This window comes from Podarcis filfolensis, assembly GCF_964270895.1.
Source record: "Podarcis filfolensis genome assembly, chromosome: 1".
NCBI classification, from domain to species: Eukaryota; Metazoa; Chordata; class Lepidosauria; order Squamata; family Lacertidae; genus Podarcis; species Podarcis filfolensis.
This window is the reverse complement of record NC_139604.1, coordinates 5,957,442-5,982,924: the sequence shown is the minus strand read 5'-3', so window position 1 is coordinate 5,982,924 and position 25,483 is coordinate 5,957,442. Positions and strand designations below refer to the sequence as shown.

Genomic DNA, 25,483 nt, shown 5'->3' with positions numbered 1-25,483 from the left:
TACTCCAGGTGTGGTCTGACCAAGGCAGAATAGAGTGGGACTATGACTTCCATTGATCTGGACACTATACCTCTGTTGATGCAGCCTAGAATAGCATTAGCTTTTTTCTGCTGCTGCATCACACTGATGACTCATGTTAAGCTTGTGGTCTACTAAGACCCCAAGATCTTTAAAAATGTACAGACTAGCTCTGGGTTTCAACTCCACAGAGTGAAACTCTAAATTATTACTCTTCAGGAGTTTTGTTCTTTTCTTTATAGAGTCTACATGTCTTTAATATTCAAAATAGATTCACAATTCCTTTGATAAAGGAAAAACACAGAGTGGCTCCATATGTCTAGGGTGCTCCAGAAGCAATTGCAAATCTTATTTCAGAAGTGTAGACTCTATAAAGAGGGAAAAAAAACTCCTGAAGAGGAAGAATTTGTGTATAAAATGAAATATAAAAGTTAAGAAACATAAAGGCATAAAATAAAACAGAACATAAAAATCTAAGCAGAAAACACAAATACGAGTATATATCTGAATTTAGGAAGCCAGAGTAATCATTAAGATGGACAAATTATAATTTTGCATGCAGGACAGTAGGTTCCCATATTTCATTAACTGAAGAAAACATGGTTTGATATTTTAGCAATACTGGCCATGTTTGCACAAACAAATCCTGCCTTGACATGCCAGATTATACAGTAGTCCCTTAGGTCCTGCTTTATTCCTCCTTTTGTACAAGCAGGAAAACAAAACAGGAAGCTGGTGTTAGCCATAGCTTCTTCCCGTTACATGCAAACCAGGAATGATTTCAAAACAAGCCAGGACTCAGATGCTGCCTGGAGAACAGTTTGCCTTCTCTTCATCCACACAAGTGACTATGAAGGAAAACTGCAGGAAGCTTGTTCTTAAGTCTTTCTTGTTCCATCAACCCATCTTTCACCAAGTTTAGCAGCATGATTGTAAAAAAGCAAAATGGGAATACCGTATTTTTCGCCCTATAGGACGCACTTTTCCCCCTCCAAAAATGAAGGGGAAATGTGTGTGCGTCCTATGGGGCGAATGCAGGCTTTCGTTGAAGCCTGGAGAGCGAGAGGGGTCGGTGCGCACCGACCCCTCTCGCTCTCCAGGCTTCAGGAAGCTCTGCGCAACCCTCGGGAGACCGGCGCGAGATGGGACAACACATTATATCCTAAAAAATTATTTACTGGTCAGACAATGATATCCTTTTTTGTTTTGGAAAGGTGTGCCGATGTGGCTGCACCCATTTCAATTTAGTTTCCGACTCCCATTTAGGAATCTCCTGTGCTAGGAGAGGGCAGGGTGAGGGCATACCTCTTGGTTTTCTAGCACCATCAAGAACAGTCTGCTTCTGGATTGTCTGTCTAGGATGGGAACTGCGGCCTGCTCTTCTGTCCTGTAGCATTTGTCCTACAAGGATGTGCAAGGTTCCATCTTAAAGCATGAGGCATAACATACTGTTTAACTCCTGCAAAAGGTTGTTTAGAGAACTAAACCAAAATATCATTGGTATGCTAACACACAGCTCTCTCTCCTTTCCTGCTGCTGCTGATGTGCACAGTCTGAATAGGAGTAAAGAATTAAAAAGTTTATGTGTCCATATCAGACTGGGGTAAAGGTGACCCACATAAACTAGTTTATAAGGAAATAATACTGGGCTTCTCTAGGTACACAGATTTGTAAATTAAAAGGGGGAAAAGTTTTAAACCCTTATATGGCTTGACCAGGACTAGTGAGCTTCCAGAATGTACAGCATGCTAAGGTGTTAACAGAGAGATTAAAAAGGCAAGCGGAGGTAGGAAAGAAGAGAAGTTTGACCTGCTAAAGCCTGCAACAACTCATAGTAAGTACCTGGCACAGGGGGCGGGGGGGGGGACATACCTGCTGTGAGATTTAACTTCCACTCACTGCACAGAGACCTAAGCAGGAGCACTCCTCTTACAGGGTGGTGATACACTGCAACATTTGGTTGCAGGTTTCAGCTGTTATCAAATATTCAGTTCACCTGTGCTTATAATGAAAGATGTGATACAAAATAAAGATGAGAAAATGGATTTAGCTGCTAAATATAAGATGCTCAAGCATTTTCCTTTATCCTAGGTTTTGAGATCTATACACAATTCTCAATTGCTCTTTTTACAAGCCTTCGGAGAAAAAGGAATCTCATTTAGCAATCTTTATTTTCTTTGGGTCTTCTTCAAAACCTCTCAATGCCCATGCTGGCATGATAATTCCTTAGCAGATTATGAGTGGCTGCCGTCTCCTCAGGAATCATGTGCCATGCTTTCAAGAACGCATCAAAAATGTTTCTAAGGTAACATGAGATACTTGCTAGTTTTTCCCTCAGCAAGGTATGACCTGTCTTGGAGTCAAGACAGACACTTTACTACATGTGCCTAATTAAAGCCGAATCCAGCAGAACTCACTCAGAGTAAGTTAATAAGACAAATATAGTCTTGCTACATATTTTTAGCAGCAATAGGGCTAGCTAGCGTTATCTTAAATTTAAGTGACTGACAAAGCCTATTAAATGTAGATAGACTAAAAATGGATGTCCTGGCTGATGATGTGCAAGGTAATGCATCTGAGAATACATCACCTTTAAACACTCTGCCCAATGTGTTTCCGCCTCGCACCAAGACTGCCTCACCTCATTGTCATATAACCCAACTAATCAGATCAAAATCAAAGAAAGGAGACTGTCAGAATTCTGAAATATTTTCACCCAACAGGATAACCGTATCAAACACTACCACCCTGAAAATCTTTCCTTTCAAGGTAAAAATGTCAGCAAGTTTGTAATAAAAATTATTCAAATAAAACCATTTTAACAGAACTTGCTAATTGTACAAAAACAGCAATGCCAAGTACATCACCATCAAAACATACATGAATAAATTAAGCATCATGGCACTCAATAGGAATCTGGCAATTAAATACAAAAGTGGTATTGACTTCTAAGCTTACTACCAGCATGGTTTCAATGTCACAAATTTGTGGAAAATATTTTGCCCTAATTCTGCAATATTTTTTTAAAAATAAGTGTATTCACTGTTGAAATAAATGAATGTTAAACTTGGAACAAATATATAGCGCTTGCATTTTTTCTAACCGCCTTGTGAACAAGTCATGAAAATATGAAATATCCATTAATGTTTTAGAATAGAAATCATTAGAGTTCTCAAAAAATGGGCAATTCCTTCCAAAATCCTTTATAACAGGAATTTTTGGTTTTGTATAGACACTTAAAAAATAAGCAACATGTTACGGAAAATTTATGAGTACTGTATGTGAACAATGCCAAGCTATAAAGGGGCAATAACCTACAAATTAGAGCAAACCATTGTCATTAAACTATTGAGCCTCTTTAAAACTGAAATGAAGAGAAACTTTCAGAAAGAGACACACAAAGATTTTGATCCTATATTATTATTTATTTATTATTATTATTATTATTATATTTTAAAGCTATTACATCTAACAGCAGCCTAGTAAATGCATGTCTGCAGTGTGAGCAGTTTTGATAAACAGCCTCTGCGGGCCACACAACGGGGATAATGTATCCTTAAGTACTGCCAATGAGCTGCCATTCTGCACAGCCAATTACTTCTGTGCGTCTGTCACTCAAAGGAAAAATGACTGAACCCATTAGATCAAACCTTTGTCACTGTTCCTAATGCACTCTTAGGCCTCATTAATCTGAGGGAGCAGCAACACAGCCGCCGGTGCCTCATTGCCTCCCCCACAACAGGACCACGTGAAGCCTCTCATCTCTCCCCCAAGTGCACCACGTTAATCAAGCTCTCCTTATTACCCCAGTCCCTGTCACGGCGGAGAGCGCTCTCTCTCTTAAATGCTCTCATTATAGCCCATCTTTAGAGCTGGCTGAGTGGAAAAAAAGAGAGAGAGAGAAACAGAAGAGGAAAAAGCAAGTCCGATCACATTAATATTCATGACAATAATTAGTATTCTAGGTCACTGAATATTCATGCTATTAGTTTGGATTTTTATGGGTTTGCTGGATGTCCTGATTGCTGGAGTGTGGAGGAAAACAGCATGGTGGGGACTTTAGATGTCAATGGCAGTTCAATACTGAGAATAGGTATGCGAATTCTCCCCTCCTTTCGGGGGCTAAATCAGCTCTTTCAACTCTCCTGATGGCTTTAGTATTTGAAAAATCACTAGAGGGAAGGGGGTGTGTGAATGAAAATGCTTGGTTTTCTTGAAAAGGTTTTAACATTCAAACGGTTGCTATTGCAAAATATAACCACCAGAGCCCAACATAATAACTTCAGTAGAACAGGATGAATCACTAATCTTAGCTACAAGGCACACCAAGACATTAGACACACAAACCAGACGATCACGAACAAAAGTGAGCAGGCTAGGGAGGGAGTGTATTACTGGCCCCTACATTTGGCTACCCAAATGATCAGGACACTTCACTGACGACTACTCTGGGGGTCATACCATTCAGCCCTAGCCACGCAAGTAACTTCAAACACACATAGTACTTACTACACCATTCCAAATCTTAGCACACTTAGGTTATAATTTAATTTCAGTGTTAATGTTTTAACATTTGTGTTTTAAACAGCCTTGACTTTAAAAATGCTGCCTTCTGTGACCGCCTCCCCTTCTTATTCAGTCAAATTATAACCCCATGAATAATAAAAAGAAATCAAGACATTAACTGCATATTTTTCCTATGGCCTTAAACAGGGACAAGGAAAGTGAAAGCAACACTCAGACCAGGGACTGTGTTTGCAACTGTCAGTAGAAGTTTACTACACAAGTAACATACATTTATAGCATTTTTACCCCACTCTTCAGCCAAATGCTTACATAAAATCAGTTAAAATCAGACAGTCCCTGCTTGCAGGTTTACAATCTAAAAAATATGACACATAGGGGGAAAGGGGCAGTGTGAAAAGAGGAAAAAATATCCAGTTTTAAGACTTTGTGTCTGAGAACAGGAGTTCCTTCTAATGACCAGCTGGTGCTTGGTGGAGCTGGTCTTTCAGCAGAGCTGAATGAATGAGTCCTGCTTCTCATCTCTCCCATTGAGGCAGCCTAATGGAAAATATTTCAATGAAATAATGTTTTAGTGGTAAACTGCAGCTGCATGCCTGCTCCAAACTTCCTGGGCTTTAGTTGCTGGCTACCTGGAAAACCCAATCTATGCATTCTTGCACTATGCAAAACTCAGCACTAGAAGCATTCAAAAAGCCCTCAAAAACATGGTGACAGCTAGAACACACATTGTGGAATATAATAACATGGCAATCATTACCCCTTCCTTTGAAGGAGATGTAGGAAATCTCTTCCAGTAGCCCCCACCCTAAGCAGTCAATCCCAGTGCCCTTTTGCTGATCTTTCATGCTGTACAGAATCCTTCAAGATGAAGCCTCCACAAATCCTCTTGCTAGCTTGCTGCAGCAAGGAGGATATCTTTTTAACACAATATGACACAAACTCACTTCCTTCTCCTTGCTCAAAGCTCAGATACACATCCCTGTAGAGGTATCTCTGCAGTGTGGAGACAGAAGCCAGGATAATGTGAAAAGGACTGTTTCGTCAGGTCCTGTAAGAGGAAGGAGGGATTCTGGGAGCAACAGGCAAAGTAGAATCCTGAGTTGGACAGGAGGAGGCTGGGGCTGAGTGTCTTCAAATACCTTTCACAATCAAGGAAGTGGTTGCTTTAGCATGGAGGATACTTCCTTATATGAATTCTCCCCTTTCCTAAATTCTCTGGTGGCCTTAGGGCAGGGTTGACCACTAATTAAAGTTGGATCTCAAGTCAAGCAAAGCACTGTGGATCCACTGTTCAAGACTCTCATTTTCCAGGACACAAAGCAGTTGGCAGGAACAGCAGGAGAAACCAATCCAGGACAGATCTTTAGCTCTGCCTGTTCCCATTTACAGAATGTAAAAATTCCACACTTTTAAGAAGGTTAGTCTCACTTAAATTGTTCTTTTTTTAAAAAAAGAAATGTCTGAAGGCAGACCATTACAGCTTAATCTGATTCTCAGCACTTTACCATAAAATAAGCCTACTAATGGCCACCGCATAGCTTCCTTGATGATCAAGATTAATAAGATATGAAATTCTCATTTATGAGGCTCAAACTTCATATTTTTGCAACATGTCCAAAGTGTCACACATAGTTAACAGATAATAATGGTTAGAAGTATTAATGATTGCTAATAACAGCTGTACCATTAACACATACAGGATATTCCAGTGGTGTTAAATATAATTAATACATAATAAAATGGAGATTTCTGTAGTGTGCAAATCATAAAACCATAATATTCACAGCATACCATTTTTAAGACATGAAACAACACATGGTCTTTTTAGGGGAAGTGCTCTGGGGTCACGAAGAGTCCGACACGACTAAACGACTAAACAACAACAACATATCAAAATGATTCTGCAATAAGCTTTCTCTACTTGGCCAGTCAAAAAATTATCAGCTGCATTTGGCTAAATATTTCAATAAGAATTGAAGCCAGAAAAGCAGTCCTAACCATAGCCAATACATGGCATCCAGAAGTACTCCCAACACTAAACCTGATTTTTTCAAGGCAAGTTCAAACAGATCCAAAATAGGAAGAACTCTTGTCACTGGATGCAGCCAATTTGTTGGCCTCCATCCAGTTTATTAAGAACATAAGACGAGCTTCTACTGGATCAGGACAAGGGCCCTTCTAGCCCAGCATCTTGTTCACCTAGTGGCCAACCAGGCGCCTATGGGAAACTCACACGCAGGATTCGAGCACAAGAGTAGCCCTCTCCCCTTGTCCAACCCTCATTTAAAGTCATCTAGATTGGTGGCTATCACTAAGGGAGTGAGTTGCACAGTTTAATTACGTGCTGCATGAAGTAATTTATTTGATCTGTCCTGAATCTTCCAACCTTCAGCTTCACTGAATGTCCACAAATTCTAATGTTTTGAGAGGGGGAGAAAACATCTTTATACACTTTCTCCATACCAGGTATAATTTTATAGACCTCTTACTCACTTTTTCTTTAAACTTAGAATTTCCAAATGTTGCAAACTTTCTCCACAGAGGAGTTGTCCCATTCCCTTGATAATTTTGGTCACCATTTTCTGAATGTTTCCCAACTCTCTCTTTTTAGAAGAGGCAACCAGAACTACACACAGTGTTCCAGATGTGGACACACTATAGATCTGTATAGCAGCACTATGTTGTATTATCAATTCCTTTCCTAATGATCCCTTGCATGTAATTTGACCTTTTCACAGCGCCACACACTGGGTCGACATCAGCATTTAGTTATCTACCACGACCCCAAGGCCTCATTCCTGGTCTGTCACCCCCCAGATCACAACCCATGAGCACACCTGTGAAATTAAGATTTTTTTTGCCCCAACATGCATCACTTCACACTTGTTTACAATGAATTGCATTTGCCATTTTACCACCCATTCACTCAGTTTGGAAAGGAGCTCTTCACAATCTCCTTTTGTTTTAATGGCCCTGAACAATTTAGTATCATCAGCAAACTAGGCCACCTCACTGCTCACCCCTATCTCTATATTGTTAAAAAGCACAGGTCCAGATACAATCCTTGGGAGACTCCACTTGCCACACCTCTCCATTTGGAGAACTGTCTATTTATTCAGACTCTCTGCTTCTTGCTATTTAACCAATTCCTGGCCCATAAGTTATCTCCTCTTATTCACTGACTGCTAAGCTTACTTAGCAGAGACATCACCTTGCCAACAAAGGTCCATATAGTTAAAGCCATGGTTTTCCCAGTAGTGATGTATGGAAGTGAGAGCTGGACCATAAAGAAGGCTGATCGCCGAAGAACTGATGCTTTTGAATTATGGTGCTGGAGGAGACTCTTGAGAGTCCCATGGACTGCAAGAAGATCAAACGCATCCATTCTTAAGGAAATCAGCCCTGAGTGCTCACTGGAAGGACAGATCCTGAAGCTGAGGCTCCCATACTTTGGCCACCTCATGAGAAGAGAAGACTCCCTGGAAAAGACCCTGATGTTGGGAAAGATGGAGGGCACAAGGAGACGGGGACGACAGAGGACGAGATGGTTGGACAGTGTTCTTGAAGCTACCAGCATGAGTCTGACCAAACTGCGGGAGGCAGTGGAAGACAGAAGTGCCTGGCGTGCTCTGGTCCAGGGGGTCACGAAGAGTCAGACACGACTAAACGACTAAACAACAACAACAACAAGCTTACTTAGGAGTCTCTGGTGAGATACTTTGTCAAAAGCTTTTTGGAAGTCCAAGCATACTATGTGAAATGGATCACCTATGCTTGTTGACACTCTCAAAGAACTCTTAATATGTTCATGAGTCAGGACTCGGCCTTGCAAAAGCCACGTTGGCTCTGCTTCAGTAAGATAACTTCTATATGCTTGGTTACTTTATATTTAACAATACTTTCCACTAATTTTCCAAGGACAGATGTTAAACTAGCTGGCTTGTAATTTCCAGGACCTCCCTTCGACCCCTTTGAAAAACTGGTGTTACATTGACTACTTTCCAGTCCTCAGGTATGGAGACTGATGTGACGAACAAGCTACAGTGCAGCTTTTGAACTGAGGCGGGCAGGGAGTCGACAGGAGCTGAGGAGGTTCCAATTCAGATCAGAATGCCCTTTTTAAAACTAAAAGGGCAGGATTTGTGTTATGTATAACAACATATACTTTTTACACCTTCTTTAAAATATGAAGGTTTTAGTTTAATTTCCTGTGGCCCCCAAGCTTCCCTGCTAAGGTAGAGCATTAGTTTTTCTATAAATTTCCCAGCTCTAGAAGTTAGTTCCTGAGTAGCAAATTCTTACATCATTTGGATCTTACAGAATTTAGATCCTAGAAGAGTGACCTTACTGTGCCCTTGTGCTGTTTTGATTAAATAATTAAATAAATGGGTGTTACTTACCTTCTCCTCCCAAGTCAGCTTAACTCACCTTGGTACTTTTGTCATCTTGGGCTGCAGTGGCGTAGCGTGGGTTGTCAGCACCCGGGGCAAGGCAAGTAATTTGCGCCCCCTAACCCGTGGATTTGCGCCCTCTAACCCATGGATTTGCCCTAACCCCAGATGTTGCGCCCGGTGCGGCCTGCCCCCCCTGCACCCCCCACGCTACGCCACTGTTGGGCTGAGATGCTTCATCAGCTGAGGTTCCCTCTAGCTTATGGAGCGAGCTTCCCTTGCTAACTGGCTCTAAATTTATATTCCTGGCTGGTTCCTCCTGGCTACTGTAGTAGCCAATGAGGTCAGGAGGTGTGGCTCAAATTCAGTTAGCCCCCTGGGAATGGGGAGTGACCAATGAGTGTTGATTGAATGGAAGGTGGATAATGGCTGGTGAGTCAACTGCCTTGGAGTGTGGCCCTTCTTTCCTACTGTCAAACGTTAATTCATAATCTCTATGACCTCCCCAAGCTGTGATGGGAAGGAGAGTTGAGTAGCAGCAGTTTAATGATGATACCAAACTCCAAATTTCTAGACAACCCGTCCATGTGGTTGCATATAGATGTAAACAGCATGGAAGATAAAATGCAACACTGTGGGATATCATAAGACAAAGGCCACAGCATCAAGCATGAGTCTCCTGGCACTATCTGGCATTCCATTCAACTCCTGCCCATTTAGGGGATCCAGACAGATAACATGACTGATGATATGTGTACCATTAAGATCCAGCAGAACCCACAGGGACGCAATTCCCTTTTCTATCAAAAGGCGGCACAGTAACACAGTGCTGCCTCAAGGCCTGATTTACAGGATGGGTTACAGCTGAAACAAGAATAAGCTAATTTAAAATTAAAGAAGAAATGATTATCTGAAAAAAAATAGTTCTTTTTCATATTCATGCTCAATGATCATGGATTCATCAGTACAGTAGCTTGTCAAGCAGGTTGTTGATTCATTGTTTGGACTCAACATATCAATGTTCAAAATCGACACATTGTAACTTGGATCTTAAATTTTCCCATGAATAAAATGTTCCAGCTTGGTTGATACTACAGTAATGTCAAATGTTATTTAAAAAAGGATTCTGGTCTGAGAATGATAGTAGACACAAGGTAAACAGTGATCCAATGCTTCTTCCTCATTTGACCCACAAATATTTAGTGTTCTTTCACATAGCAGCTGACCATACTATTCCACGGATTACATTGTCTGAAAGCATGCTGGACTGAAGGCTCCTTTGAGCTTACAAGGGTCTTGTAAAGCATATCCAGGAAGCAGGCCCTTTTGCAATAATGGAACCAATTGTATTGCTACTGTGCATTTGAACATTTAACATTCAAATCCTATTCCTATCTGCAATTTAGCTGAGTTGACTAGCTCAATTGTGCCACAGAGGCCTCTGAAAAATTATATTGATTTTTATGTTGGCATGCCAATTATCCTTTGCAGAATTTTGAACTATGAGACTTGTTCTTGTAGATACAATTTGGGAACTCTGTCATTCATACAAGCCTATCAGTAGCTGGTATGAACTGTGCAAATTTCTGCTGTGGCAACTAATGAAAATTGCCCTGTCTCAACTCGAATGTGTGAAGCTGGGGTATTAAAAAGTAAATGTAAGATATTATGAAATATCTTTTGCACTGCCTCTGAAATATGAATTTCCACCAATCCTCATACTTCTAGTCCATAAAGTAGCTGTTTGTTATTGTGCATTTTAATAATATATTGATTTTATAGTTGTAAGCTGCTTCAAAGTTATTTTTACATATAAACAGCATATAAATATTAATTTATATAAGTAATAATAATAAAATAATAATTTAACATTAGTAATATACTTCCCCCACATATTCTGTTAGTATGCAAACAATTCTTAATGCAATAGATTTTACAAACATGGTCTTTGTTTCTTGAATTTAAAATAATAACTGGCTCTGTGGATATTAGTTAGATAACTGGCAACTATGAGCAGGGGCTATTGTTTATCATCTGCTATATGTTCAGTTTTCATGGCAGACCTGCACAGAGCAGCTGTAAATAAATTAAAATGCAAGGCAAAAAAATTAGTTTGTTTCAATTTTTAAAAAAATCATTTGGCTCTTACAAAATGACTGGCTCTCTTTTCTCTCCTGTCTGGGCTTAGCTACTCTCCCTGCAGCGCAGCTCCAATGTTACACCTTTCTGGTACATAAGGTATTACTTGAAAATATGTTCGGGGAGAGGGGTGGGGGAACCAGAGAGAGAGAGAGTTAACAAAACATTTGCTCCCAGTACGTTTCTGAGCACAATTCAAAGTGTTGGCGCTGACCTTCAAAGCCCGAATGGCCTCAGCCCAGTATGCCTGAAGGAGCATCTCCATCCCCATTGTTCTGCCCAGACACTGAAGTCCAGGTCCAAGGGCCTTCTGGCGGTTCCCTCATTGCGAGAAGTGAAGCTACAGGGAACCAGGCAGAGGGCCTTCTCAGTGGTGGTGCCCTGTGGAACACCCTCCCACCAGATGTCAAGGAAATAAACAACTATCTGACTTTTAGAAGACATCTGAAGGCAGCCCTGTTTAGGGAAGTTTTCAATGTTTGATCGCTTTATATTATTATTATTATTATTATTATTATTATTATTATTATTATTATCATCATCATCACCACCACCACCACCATCACCATCATTAATTGTGTTGGGAGCTGCCCAGAGTGGCTGAGGAAATTCAGCCAGATGGGCGGGATATTAATCATCATCATCATCATCATCAGAACAAACACATTAGATTTCAGTGTCATATAAGCATAGTGGGAGCTAAGACAAATTTGTTCTTGCTCCAAACTGCAAGGACTTGCATCTGATAAATTTTAGAATGACTTGGATTAAAACATGAGCAACAACTTTAAGATGCTGCTAACTGACATTCACTTTCATTTCTCCCTATATTTTGGTAAACTACTCAAAACAGGTTATCAAACTGTCTTCTTGCAATTCCCACCCCATATCATATGAAAAAGCAAACTGTTATCCCACCATTGATAAAGATGGATTCATTACAGTGCCTTTTGAAAATAGGCCAACTGGAGAAACCCCTGAGAAACTTGGAAGCAATTTTCACTAATTCCACCTACAAAATTTGGGTCAACCTTTTCCCTTCATGTGTTCTTGTAGCTCAGAAATGGGGAACCTGTGGCTCTTCAGAAGTTGCCAGACTTTAACCTCCAACCTTCCTGATCATTGGCCATGCTGGCTGGGACTCATGACAGTTGGAATCCCAACAATATATGGAGGGTCACAGGTGTTGCCCCCTGGAACACAGGTGTAACCCTTGTATTATGTTAAAAAGTTTTTTTTAAAGACTCTTTTAAGCATTTATTCTTTTTAAGGAAAAAGCGTGTTTTAGAAGTTAATTGATGCAAAGCTGCTTCAAATGATGCACTCTATACCAATTCTTGCATATAGAGCACACATTTTACAGGCAAAATCCAGACCAGCGGGGACCCAGTCCTTTCCCATTCTTGCATCACATGTCCCTGTCCTTTAAAACTACAATTTCTGCATGTGGGCACCATTCCCCAAACACTCTGTGCCTGCATTTGGTACTCAGAAAAACCAGTTCCTGCTTACAAATTTTTAACATATGATGAAGTGGCCACCACAGTATTTTGTTTTGAAGCACACTAGTTTTGACGTTAGAAATTATAAGAACCCCCCCCCCCAATGAACTATGTGAGTAGAAACAGCAAGATAAAACATTTGTTTGGGATTCAAAATATTGTTGGTTTGTGGAAAGTGACTCAAGTGGCATCTTCAGACTTCAAGTGGTTGTTTATTATCTGTGGTCCTAATGTTCCTGCTGTATTGTATGACATTGAGTGATGGTGCTAGGATGTGACGGGGTAGGCAGATAGCAGGTATAGTTGGAGTGGAGGAGCTGACTGTTATCTGGGGTGGAGACCCATATGTTTTGTCACTGTCCTGTTTCAGCACTCCCACTCCTCTGGAAGCTACTGCTACTTTATCATTTGAGCTGTCTAGTTTGAAGGTGCTGTCACTGAATGCCAGGTTAGCCTATATCAAGTTCATGCTTGTCCATGACTTGACTGTGGATGAAAGGCTTGCCTTATTGCGACTTGGATAGGTGAGCTAGGTTAAGGTTACCAGATTTTTTTCAATGAATCTGGGGACACTTTTCCACTTCAATGGATTTTGTATGGGAACTGATTTGTAAATCAGGGGACTGTCCCCGGGAAATGGGGACGTCTGGTAACCTTAATGCAAGGTGGCCCTGACCTAACTCAATTGTGCCCATCTGGGTTCTTGGTTCAGCACCAGACTAGACCAAGGGGCTGAGGGCAGCAAGTGCGATTGTTCATACAAGTGCCACCTCAACAGAAAACCACTTGATCTTGGAATGGATTTAGAAGGTCTGCACCTGGTATTGGGCCAGAGACACACTGGGGATGCTGCTGGTCTATCAACCACCTTCATGCCTTCCAGCATCTCTAACCAAGCTGGTTTCTGGCATGGTGTTGGAGGACCCCTGTTGCTGGGCTGGCTTGGCACTTCATGGCCTCCATGAAAAACCATTAGGCAGTCTCAAACAGTCTTTAGCCCAACACACTGGGCAGGGGTTAAAAGAAGTATATGCTGCTGCGAACGCAAGTAGACTGGTGCAGTCTTAAGATATCAGCTTCCAACACAAAATACTGAAACAGGTATCAGATGTTCTAAACACGTCATAGAAGTAAAGACCCACTGACCTTATGGTAAATGTGAGGGAAACACGCATCTTATGTAACCTGTGTTTTAACACTCACAAGCTGAAATTTTATCTGGTAGCCACTCGTGTTCTGATTATTTGCTCTATCAGTCCCCTGATCATTGCATCATCAAATCAAGACTTAGATAGTTGACATGTTTTTTGTCCCAAGATGGCACTGTTGCCTGCCACTGGTGGATGTGGCCACCCCACACTCTTACACTACACACAACACCTACTCTCACATGCAGGCAGACACACACATGCTAACATGAGGGGGGATCCCAATGCAGAGCCATGGGGAGGTATTTTGTTCCCTCTTGATCATTTCAAAAGTGGAGAGGGCACAGGTTTCTTTCCCTGCCACAGACTCCACCCACACTAGCAAAATGGGTCTTGGGGGTTGAAAAAGTTGCTTGTAGGGTCAGAAATGTTGCCTGGGGTGCAGACGTTGCTAACTACCAACTCCTTAGCAGTTCTGCATTCTGCACACCAGTTAGAATACCTTGGGAGGTACACTGAAGCAATGCCTGGAATGTACAACTTCAGATGGCAGTTGGGGTCACACAATAGAGTGATCCTCCATCAAAAAAAACCAGCAACACTTAAATCATAGAACAGCAATGGACTGTAGTCGTGTTGCTTTAAAACTTACCTGAATTTGGTGAGATCTGTAAACTGCTTATGTCTTTAGACAAGCCATTTGTTTTCGGAGTGGAGATGGGTACACATGCTGATGTAGCTCGAGGTGGCCTCTTCCCTGGGACTTTAACTGTGGTCCTCAGAAGATCAATTTCTTTTCCATGAACATTCTGCATATAATCCTGCATGAAAGGAACACGAAGGTATGTATTTTAATGTGGGAGAGAGGATGGATGTGATTTTGATATGGTAGGATCCAAAGACCTTATACGACTAGTTCCGTATGCCCAACAGGGCTTTGGGTGTTGATTTATTAAAACAGCAGTGCACTGTTCTAGATGCAAAACTACTCTTGAACTTCAGAGAACTTCTGAAAGCAGACTATACATAGCATAGGAAATGCTAGGCTGTTAAACAGGAAAGTATATAATTCCCACTGGGAATGCTCAAACCCATGGGTACATGTAAAGCAGCTCTTTGGAGCCTATATATGAAAGACAGCAAACAAGTAATATTTTTGTTATACGTGACGCACATGGACATACAAAAGCATAGACAGAGAGTGGGAAACTGTATTAGCTTATTCAACAGAACAGTTTTCAGATACCTGCCTAAAATGAGTATTTTAAACTATCTACCCCATGGTATAACAGCCTTGACTGATGATACAGATCTTATTTATTTAAAAAAACCTGTATTTTTAAAAGACAAATTAAAGTGACTTATGACAATAAAATGCAGATGAATGTGCAAAACTCCATCAATGTAGGAGTCATGCAGAACACAATTAACAGACCTAATTTTCAACAGGCATAAAAGGCACCAATGAAAGAATTAGCCCAGAATTAGATGCATGATATCAGGCAAAGCCACTCCAATGAGGTACAAAGTAGGGGAATTCACTCTTATGCATCTATGCTTTTCACCGACAGTACTACTTAATTCCAAAATCTAACTGCAAAGAAAGGAAAAATGGATGGAAAAAAAAGCCTGGTAAATAGTGTAGCTGTATGATTGTTTTTAAAGGTTATTACTGAGGGAGAGGAATGAAAGACATCGGCAGTTCAGAAGCTAGTCTTGACAAATCGCATACAGTATCATTGCAAAAAGCGTACTTTACCTTTTGAAGTCAATACTAGCCCCCACTTTCAAATTTCTATAACATACATGTTAAGTGTCCATGGCTCAACTTGAGACAAGAACAATAATTTAAAATGTTAATTAAACCTTGATTGTATATTCCATGTAAATGAAATAAAATGTTTTCAAAATTTATCGTAAACTTTTAGACCAGGGATAGCTGGTGTTTTTACCCACTGCAGATTCTACAAAATCAGTAGGTGCCTGGCCCCCCCATAATAATTGTTTGTGGGGCTGGCTCCAGTAGTTCTCTGTCCGTTTTATCAGTCTCATGTTATGAATCCCTCAGATTTTCCAGGTACAATATAGTATGGCTTCTAGTATATAAGCCACAAATACATTTTAGGCGGTGGCGGCAGAGGGGAGTGTTTCAGGGGGAGATGTCAATACTGTTTTTCAATGAAACTGTGACGCTAACATCACTGTATGAAATGTCATCTTAAACTATTCCTTAATGTTTCAACACTGTGTAATGCAACAGTCCCTTTCACTGTATATAAAGTACATAACAGTAATTGTTTCACAGACTAGGAAACTGGCAAAGTGCTGTTTCCTTCCAGCAAGATCTCAACACTTTTCCATTGCAAATTTTGCTGCCCTGGAGAAATAAAAGGTTACAAAAAAGCATAGCCACTTCAGTATAGTGATTTATTGTATGATCACATTAGAAAAAGATGAAGATGACCCTGTCATCTGGAATATGCTGTGTTAAAGAGACGATAGCAAGCCTGATTTTGATATGCAAATATTACAAAGAAAACTCCCCTAGACGTTAGTTGTAGAAAATGCTGATCGCAGAAAAAAAAAGATGGGGGGACAGGAGGGGGAAAGAACCTTTAACAAGACACAAGGGTAATTCAAAGCCAAGTACTTTTAAACAGCACTTAACAAGTCCCCAGAGCCCACTCCATAGTGGCCCACCCCAGAAGTGCTATCTTCTGCCCCTCAACAGCTTGAAAAAGTAGTAATTGCAAATCCATTTACATTTTGCCTCTCAAGTTTTCCACGTTCATAATTCAGCAGCATACAAAAAGCACCAGAGCCAGGAGGGTCTCCTCCCGAAAGGTGTTCATATCAAGGTAACTGAGCATCTGAATGCCCTGCACCCCATGGCTCTTGCACCTCTGCCATCGCTTGTTTTTTACATTCCACTCCTAATTATGTTGCATCTATTGCCATACACTTAATTAGCTGCATTAATGTGATTTCTTTTCACATAGTCAAGCAATTAAGAGCTATGATTGAGTTTCATTCAATTAGCCTCAACAAACATGCTAATTGATGTCCCAGATGCAAATGAGGTGCAATGAGAGAAACCTGCTAGCAATTGAGTGCCATGTCAGAGACCCACAGCTCTCAGCTTGCTGACAGAAGCACAGCTTAACACGGGTACCACCTTCTGTGGAGCTGTTTTCAAGGGGATTTGGGCAGTCAGTTTGTGTGGGGAAGGTCGTGGCATATTCCATTAGGACTTCAGTACACCAAACGGATTCCTACAGAAATAATAATATGCAACAACACATCCAATCTGTTCTGAATATCTGCACAGCAATTGCTGTAAAGCAGCATAGTGAATCGAAAATACACTTTACCTCTGCTACTTAGATGCAAGCATTTCTGTTAAACTGAGATCTGCACACAATCTCTTGTGCTAGTAAAATACAACATACGTAATTGCCTACAGTTATCATTAACTGGCAACTTCATCTTAGTCAGCTGTGGGCAATGTGGTAGTTGAAGTTAAACTCAAAACACATTAATCAATCAATAAATTCCTACAATACACCCACTACATTGATAGCCATTGCTTTACTTTCTGAGGATACCCTTGGCATTTGTGCAAACAGAGCAGTGCTGATGTGATAATTTGACTACACTAGTGCTCACTGCACATAAGGCTGTACAACATGTTGTAAAGGTGGTGTCTCCCCTTCACATTAGGCTTGATATTTACATTTTTTATTACATATGTGCAAGAAACAGCTACAGTTCAGGATTATGCATCTGAATCCGTTGAGTCAGATTCGGGGAGTGGCTTCCTTCAATTCTCCCGCCAACAAAGGAGGCGCGGAAATCACACGAGACGTCTTTGACCCTTATGTTTCATTTCCCTCCTTCAAATCTGTGCTGATTTGAAAGCCCCCTCCCTTCCAGAGTCTGAGCTCTCTTCCTGGGCCTCTGGGCGGTTGAAGGGCTCCACAGCATCCCCCAGCCCCTGCTCCGCCTCTTCTGTCACTTCCTCCTCTGAATTCTCCCTGACACATGTGTTGAAATAGACTTTTGCTTATAAATGACTAAGAGGAAGTTACCAAATATTTTGCAATTTTAAAATAAAAAGTAACTGCGCAATCCAAGTTAGGGGCTACTGTCAGAGATTACAACTATCTTCAATTTTTGCTGAACTTTCTTTTTATAATAATTAAAATTATTCCATCCCACTTCTATTGGGGCATTTTGAAGAGGCGTGTGGCTAGGAGACCCTTTATTAGCTTCATCAGAAAATAAGAAGAGCCTGGATCAGGCCAATGGCCCGTCTAGCCCAGCTTCCTGTACTCACAGATGCCCATGGGAAGCCTGAATGCAGGACTCTCCCCACTTGTATTTCCCAGCAACTGAGAGTGGAGGTGGAGCAGCCATTAATAGCCCTTTCCTCCATGAATCTTATTTTGAAGGCCTCTAAGTCTGTGGCCATCAACACCTCTTTATGGGCTGTGTGAAGTACTTTTTTGGTCTGCGGTAAAACTTCCAACATCCAGTTTCATGTCCACAAGTTCTAGCGTTGAGATAGAAAGAAAAGCTTTTTGCATACCATGCAAAAAAGTGACTCCTCTAAATCACCTTTTCTCTTAAAATAAAAAGTCCTAAACGCACGTAGATGAGTTGCACTATCCTCTTACTAGTGAAACTCTACAATTATATGGTTCTATGAGTCCATCATGTATGCTTCCTGAGTCATGTTAGGTGAAATCGGAAACAGATCCATTCTGGAGTAAGATTCCTCTTTATTAGAAAATAAGGTGTTGTCTCTCTTTATCAGTTGCGTGCCGTTAACAGACATTTGGAGCTGCAAAGTCTGAAATCCTGGCTTGGTTGTGCTGCTGTTTACAAAGGGTGTGTGTTCCCTCCAGGGTGAGTGAGACCCCAGCTGACAAATGTATCAGTATAACACCATAACCATATAAAAGCCCCCCTTCCCTTTGTTTATGGGATTCAAAGGCATAACATGAAGCACTCTCCAGCAATTGGGAAGCTACACTAATTTTAAAGCCATGGACTACACTGAAGCTAGTTGCACCTAAATAAGATCATACATATGTTATTTTCTACTGCATTGTTGGTGTTGTGAGCCATTTTTATCTCAACATTGCTTTTGGAAAAAAAGCATGCAGATGCTAAATTAAGATTAGATTAAAAATTAAAACAAATAGATCGTTTCAGAAGGCTGCTTGATTAGAACTAGGGGTGTAGGAATTCCTGAATCTCAACCCCCCCCCCCAGATTGCCCCATTAGGAAAAGGGTATCTGCCTGCAGAATCGTTGTATTTCAAAATAATCCGAATGTTTGACATCTAGAGCTTCTGCTTTCGTTTTGGACATATCAAAAGCAAAATACCCACCACCCACATTACTACACATTATATTGTTTCTCGCTAAACAGCAGTAAATAAGGCGGCTGCCATGCACTTTTATCAGATTATCCACACACTCTCTTGTTAAGTATTATTTATGGGCTGTGTGAAGACAGGAAATATAGGAAGGGTGGCATTGACCGGAGTTAATTTCATGGGCAAAAGAAAGACTGTAGCTCAGTGGCAGAGTATCTGCCTTGCATGTAGAAGGCTCCCGGTTCAATTCTTGGAATCTCCAGGCTGGGCAAGAGGAGCCTCCTGGCTGAGATCCTGGAGAGCTGCTGGCAGTCAGTACTGAGCTAGATGGGTCAATGGTCTGATTCTGTATCAAGGCCTATGTTCCCAATGATCCATGTTTAACCAGAATCAGAAGGGAAAGGAAAGGGAGAAATACACGACATATGAGGGGCAGAGGAAAGTACAAGTTAATAAATGTGATGTGGGGTCAGATTCTACTGTTTCTTTTCTTTTTTTAAAATCAAATATCCCTGGTATTCATGCAGTACAAGTTCTTAAATGTTTTAGAATGCACTCTTTTCTACAAATATAATATTAAACTAAGATTTGCAAAGTACATCTTTGGTTGGGGATCAGTCTGTATTTCATCTCCCTGTATGAGTAGTACATTTCTGGTGGTGCAGAGGTGATATAAAATGCTAAATTATAAATGGCAAAGCTTTACTTAGACTTTACTAAGAACACTGCAGAATCAGGGCTTGACTGAGCAGTTCAGAAACCATAGACCATATGCATGAATTGTTATGCTCAAAAGGTCTTATGGGACATGCAGAATAGGTTTTCTGATTTCTAACTAGATCTGGCATGGGACCTATTTACCTTGCACTGTTTCATACTGTGCCCTGCTGGAGAGTTTAGAAATCACACAGGGCCAATGATTTTCTCTACTTTTATTTAGCTTACTCGAAAAATCTCATTCTTTTTAAAAAGACTCAATGACAACAATTCTTTATAATCTATGTGGGCATAATAGAGTACACTAACTATAACAACCCTATCCAAAGTCTGCTAACCTAATCATCCCTTATTTTATTTATCACCACTGTTCAATGCCTCCTTATTCCAATCAAAGTAAGCAAAACACATCAATCTTTTACCATTCTGATAATTAGCAATATTAATTTCTGCAGAAATTAAGTGAGTTAAGTTAAATTCTTTGTCTTTAATATGCTCTTCATACTTCTATCCAATTAACTGTGTGAAATGCCTTTGCGCTTTTGTTTTCCTATCAATAACTAATTTAATTCAGTCTTAGTAGACTGAAAATTTATTTAATTCATACAAACCATACTTTACAGGAAAACAACAAATTACAGCAAATTACAAATCTTATTTCAAAACGCTATTTTATAACTGAAAAAGATCATTGAAAACTGGCTAAAAACCTGCAAATCTATTTAGATTGCTAAGTATTGTTTGAGAGTATTGTATGTACTGACTGGCAAATGCTGATGACTCTACTTTTTTGCGTACAGAGGGAAGTCAGACATTTTTATTGCAAAATGCCGTCTGGAAAAGATGCAAAATAAAATAGCTAAAATGCAGAGGAAAAATAAAGGGAGGGGAACAAAGACCCCCTTCCCTTTGCTTATGGGGTTCAAAGGCATAACATGTAGCACCCTGCAGCAAATGGGAAGCTACACTAATTTTAAAGCCATAAAATGCTATAAAGTGCCCTGCAGGGCAGGACTACACTGAAGCTAGTTGCACCTAAATAAGATATGGTTCATTTACTTCGAAGCTTAGCCTAATGTAATCATCAGTGGATTTCTAGCCTAGAGTTGTAAAAGGCAAGTAGCCGACACTGCAGAGGCGACACTCCCAGCCACTGAGGAGGCTTCAGTTAGATTGCTGTTGATTAGAAAATTTTTCAGTTTTGACAAGCACTTAATGAACATAAATCGCACCTTGATTGGTTTCCACTGGGGCCACAGGCACACCTGGGGGGGGAAAGAGATCATCTCCTCCTACGAAAGACCTTAGGAAATCTACAATTGTGTTATAAGCTTAGCCAAAAACACGTATTTATAAAATACTGCTGGATGTAGCCACATAGCTATGCACACTGTTCTTATATGTTCAGTACTACTGGATAACACACAGTGATACTTTCAGTCTAAATTCAGAAATACAGGGTTACTTCAAGTGCCGGGAGATGATCTTCTTAAAATGAAATTATGTTTGCCTTTGAAATGTTCCTAGCAAACTTTCTACTCCACTGGGAAAAGACATAGAAAGTTTAATACATTGTCATTTAGTGTGAAAAAAGAATGATTTCTATAAAAATACCAAAATCTGTGCAAATAAATAAAGCATAAATGGAGGCTTAATATTGCACAGAAAATAAACTATGCATTATGGCTCTCCAATAACACTACTGAAAGCTACATTTATCAACCATTCCCTTTATCAAAGGAAACTCTGAAATGGCACTTATGTATCTTATCAAACGCCCCCCCTCCCATTAATACTCAACTGTAATCAAAGTATGTTTTTAATTCTAATTTTCACATTGATTAGAACTGCGTTTTCCTTTAAAAAAATAATGGATACTTTGACAGTCAACCTCTATCCACTCCCTTCACAATGTTAGAAGATGAGCAATTAAATAGGCCTGAGATGGTATGTTTGATGTTGTTGAGGCCAGTGATGGTGTTGTCTGGGTGTATGTGGCAGCAAAGTTGGCATCTGGGTTTATTGCAGGCTCTGGTACCAGTGTCCATATTAAGTCTGCTTGCTGCATTATTGTGGGTGAGGAGTTGTTTAAGATTGGGTGGCTGTCTGTAGGCAATGAAAGATTATGGAAACAGTTCAGGATCACAATACCTCAGTGACCGCCTCTCCCCATATAAACCGTCCCGGACTCTGCGTTCATCATCTGAGGCTCTTATTTGTGTGCCTCCTCCATATGTGTTCCAGAGAATGGGCCTTTTCTGTGCTGGCTCCCTGTTTGTGGAATGCTCTCCCCAGTGAGATTTGCCTGGTGCCTTCATTATGCATCTTTAGGCGCCAGGCAAAAACCTTCCACTTCCTTCAAAAATTAACTAACCTTGAATTAACTAACCACTGTAATTAACTAACCTTGAATTAACTAACCACTGTAATTTGTGTGGGTCTGATTCCTGGTTTTAAAACATCATTTGATAACTGTGAAATGCATGCACACTTACATGTAAACTTGGATGATAGGTCAGTACGCCATTATCAGAGAGAGTAACATATTTCTTCTTCCACTCTTTATTTAAAGATCTGCAACTTCGCTTCAGCAGCATGCCCTATGAAGAAGAAAGAGGTAATATGAAACACACTGTTAGACATACACACACAAGTATATACCGGTATATGTTCATATCCTATAAAGTTTTACAGCATTTGTTATTGCACTAACTACTTTGATATGGCTCCTTCATTCACATACTAGTGAGTACATTCTTTTAAAATAACATTATCAGTATACATACCCATCATCCATACCCATCCCGCCGGCACTGTCATATCTTATACATTTTTACCAGTTGGGGATACAAACTAGGAGGAAGGCAACAAGTTAAAGAGTGGTCCCAATATTGATCTTTGGAGGGACCCCACTTCTTATATCCATCCATGATGAGAACTGTCCATTTATTCCTACTCTCTGCTTCCTGTTCTTTAATGATCAGTTTATGGGAACCCTTGTTAACGGTTCTGTGTGGCACCTTTAAGACTAATCAAGTCAAGCTACAATTCTGTACATATCTATTAGGGAACAATCTCTATTGAATTCAGTGGGACTTATTTCTGAATAATACGTGGTTATTGTGCTATGAACCCAAATCAGAAATTGTGACAGACGTGGCCCCTTCTGAACCATGATAACACATAGGTGCTAAATTTATACAACTTCAGTGTTTAAGTGCCCACTATTTCGTTGAAAGGAGGGCAAGGAGAAAACCAGAAGAGCTTAGCCATGCCTAAATGATCGGCTAGCAGTTCCATGAAGTTGAGCATTCACCACTGGGGACATTACTCTGGAGAGAGTAACCTTCTGGCATGAAGACCTCACACTGACCTCCTCTGACTCAAATGACTCTAACAGCAGAAGCCCTAGTGCAACTTCCTAGTGTCTTCCCTGCTCTAGCCCTAGTGTCTTCCCTGCTCTATCTGCTGGAGAAGGCTAGAATCCTATAAATGAAGAGGCATCTCTCTGTGAAAGGAGAGCCAGCCACTGAGAAGCTGCAGCTCATACATAAGGTTCAGACCAAGAGTAACTGCTGCTCAAGTAACATCTGAGCTATTTTCTCATATACCATTCATGAGTCATAAAATCATAAAATCATAGAATTGTTGAGTTGGAAAGGACCCCAAGGATCATCTAGTCCAACATTTGACCAATATTTGACCTATAAAGTCTTAAATAGATCTGGACCACAAGACCTCAAGGACCACCTCTCCCCTTAGGAACCACCCATAGGAACACAGTGATCATCATCTGAGGCCCTTCTTCGTGTGCCTCCTCTGTGAAAGGTCCAGTGGATGGCAGCAGGAAGGCTCACCTGATAGCTTCATTACATAAGTTTAGGCACCAGGCAAAAATGTTTCTCTTCAACCAGGTGTTCGGCTGTGGGTTATTGGTTTATTTTTTATTATGTACTTTGTATTCTCAGTTTGTATTTTTCTGTTGTGAAATGCCCTGGGATGTTCAAATGGAGGGTGGTATACAAATTTGAACAATAACAATATCCCTTGTCCCAGGTGCTCCCCTGCTTTCAGCTTCACAAGACTTTTAGCAAAGACATTCTTGCCAACCGCTGTGAAGTGCAACATGTATCTTCCCAAAAGTCCTTCCTAAAGAAAGCACGGACCATGGTCCAAAAAGCCAAAGCTTTCCTGACAACACCACCTATGCAGCTAGTATTTTCCTCTCTCTTCCTGGGCCACAACCTTCAACAAGAAGGAGCGATGAAAAAAACCACCCATGCCCCAAAGCCCTTCAGCTTCTTGTGCAGAGTCTCATAGGCCCTTGCTATACGTCAAAGGCTGAGGCTGGCACCCTTGTTTGTATGAATCAGAAGGAAGGGGTTGTGGTCAGCGGGCTTTATATGAATCTGCATTCTCAGGCAGGAAGCAGGTCACTGCAATGTCCTTGGTCCTACGTACACCCTGAGACAGCACTCCCGCCCCCCCCTCAAAACATCCTAGCAAACACCCCTGTTTACAAGTCCTGGTCACAAGCTCCCAATCCGTTGTCCAGAGTGCCCCAGTCTTGCTTTGCCTTTGTTGAGGTCAATGCTTACATCAGAACATAGATGAATCTACTTCATCTGATGATATAAATGAAACGTATCATCTTTAATGCTTGATGATAATATAAAAGAAAAAATAAAGCTTGCAAGATGTCAGTATTTCCACTAGTGTGCTCCTAAGTTATTTAATATATCCTATATTCTCCCCACCATTTCCTGCTGAGGACAATAGTGACTAAGCACTGTTGACAGGACATATTTTATCTAGCTGTGCTTGCAGAAAGGTGACTTATGTGAAGGCCACAAAACTAACCTTTAGAATGCTGTAAATGTTTTAAAGTGAAGTTTTAGTATGAAAAAGCAGTTTATTATCAATTTGTAGAAGTTCTATTTCTCAAATCGTGCTAATCATCATGCGGATGAGTAAGTGGTCACAAACACCCACCACGTTTCTTACTGGGCAGATTAGCCTCACTGTTACTTTAACTGGCTGATGGGATGACGACAATCAGTGGTCGCACAACAGAAGCCTCATCTGTTCAAATAATGGCTGCTATGACTGTCTTTAAATAAAGTAAAACAGGCTTTAAAACAATCACGTGATCCCTAATTTACAGAAATATTCATGTTGCAACTCTTCGCTTAAAAGGAGGGGCATCTTAGTTAGAGAAAAATGATATATATCATATCATATCATATCATATCTCATCCCATCCCATCCTTCGTCCCAAGGGAGCCCAGGACAGCGTTTACTGAATACTAGTGCACCACTCCTAAACATGTGTAAATTCTATACACATGCAGTCTTCGTATAACACCACTGCATTGTAACATCTTGAGTTGGGAGATGGCTCAAACACAAGTGGAGGGAAAACTAGGATGAATGCAACTGAAAACTGGTGAAGGCTCATCATCGAGCCTACCTAGTGGCAGTGAAGGCAGCAAAGAAGGCCTACTTTGCTGCCTCCATTGCATCCTCACTGTGGCGTAACTGCTTGCCTTGACCAGGATCTTGACTCCACTGTTAAAGTAGACAAATCTCAAGCGTTGTCCAGAGCACTCTCTAGTCTAGTTGTGTTGGATGAGTTGCAGTTAGTAAGACTTGAGGAT

The 25,483-nt window shown here is 40.7% G+C and overlaps 2 protein-coding genes across 13 annotated transcripts in view; one reads left to right on the top strand and one right to left on the bottom strand.

The window, feature by feature from the left end:
* Nucleotides 1-25,483, top strand: part of TRPM8 (transient receptor potential cation channel subfamily M member 8) — a 474,483-nt gene that overhangs the window by 198,447 nt on the left and 250,553 nt on the right. The window lies entirely within an intron of this gene.
* The window catches only part of AGAP1 (ArfGAP with GTPase domain, ankyrin repeat and PH domain 1), a 323,065-nt gene that overhangs the window by 126,030 nt on the left and 171,552 nt on the right, over nt 1-25,483 (bottom strand). For all 7 annotated transcript variants that reach the window (XM_083627256.1, XM_083627251.1, XM_083627254.1 and 4 more), the window contains 2 exons: nt 22,322-22,426; nt 14,378-14,546 (listed from right to left, as the gene is read on the bottom strand). In XM_083627256.1, coding sequence (XP_083483382.1) covers nt 14,378-14,546; nt 22,322-22,426 — 274 coding nt within the window. The remainder of the gene's footprint in view (nt 1-14,377; nt 14,547-22,321; nt 22,427-25,483) is intronic.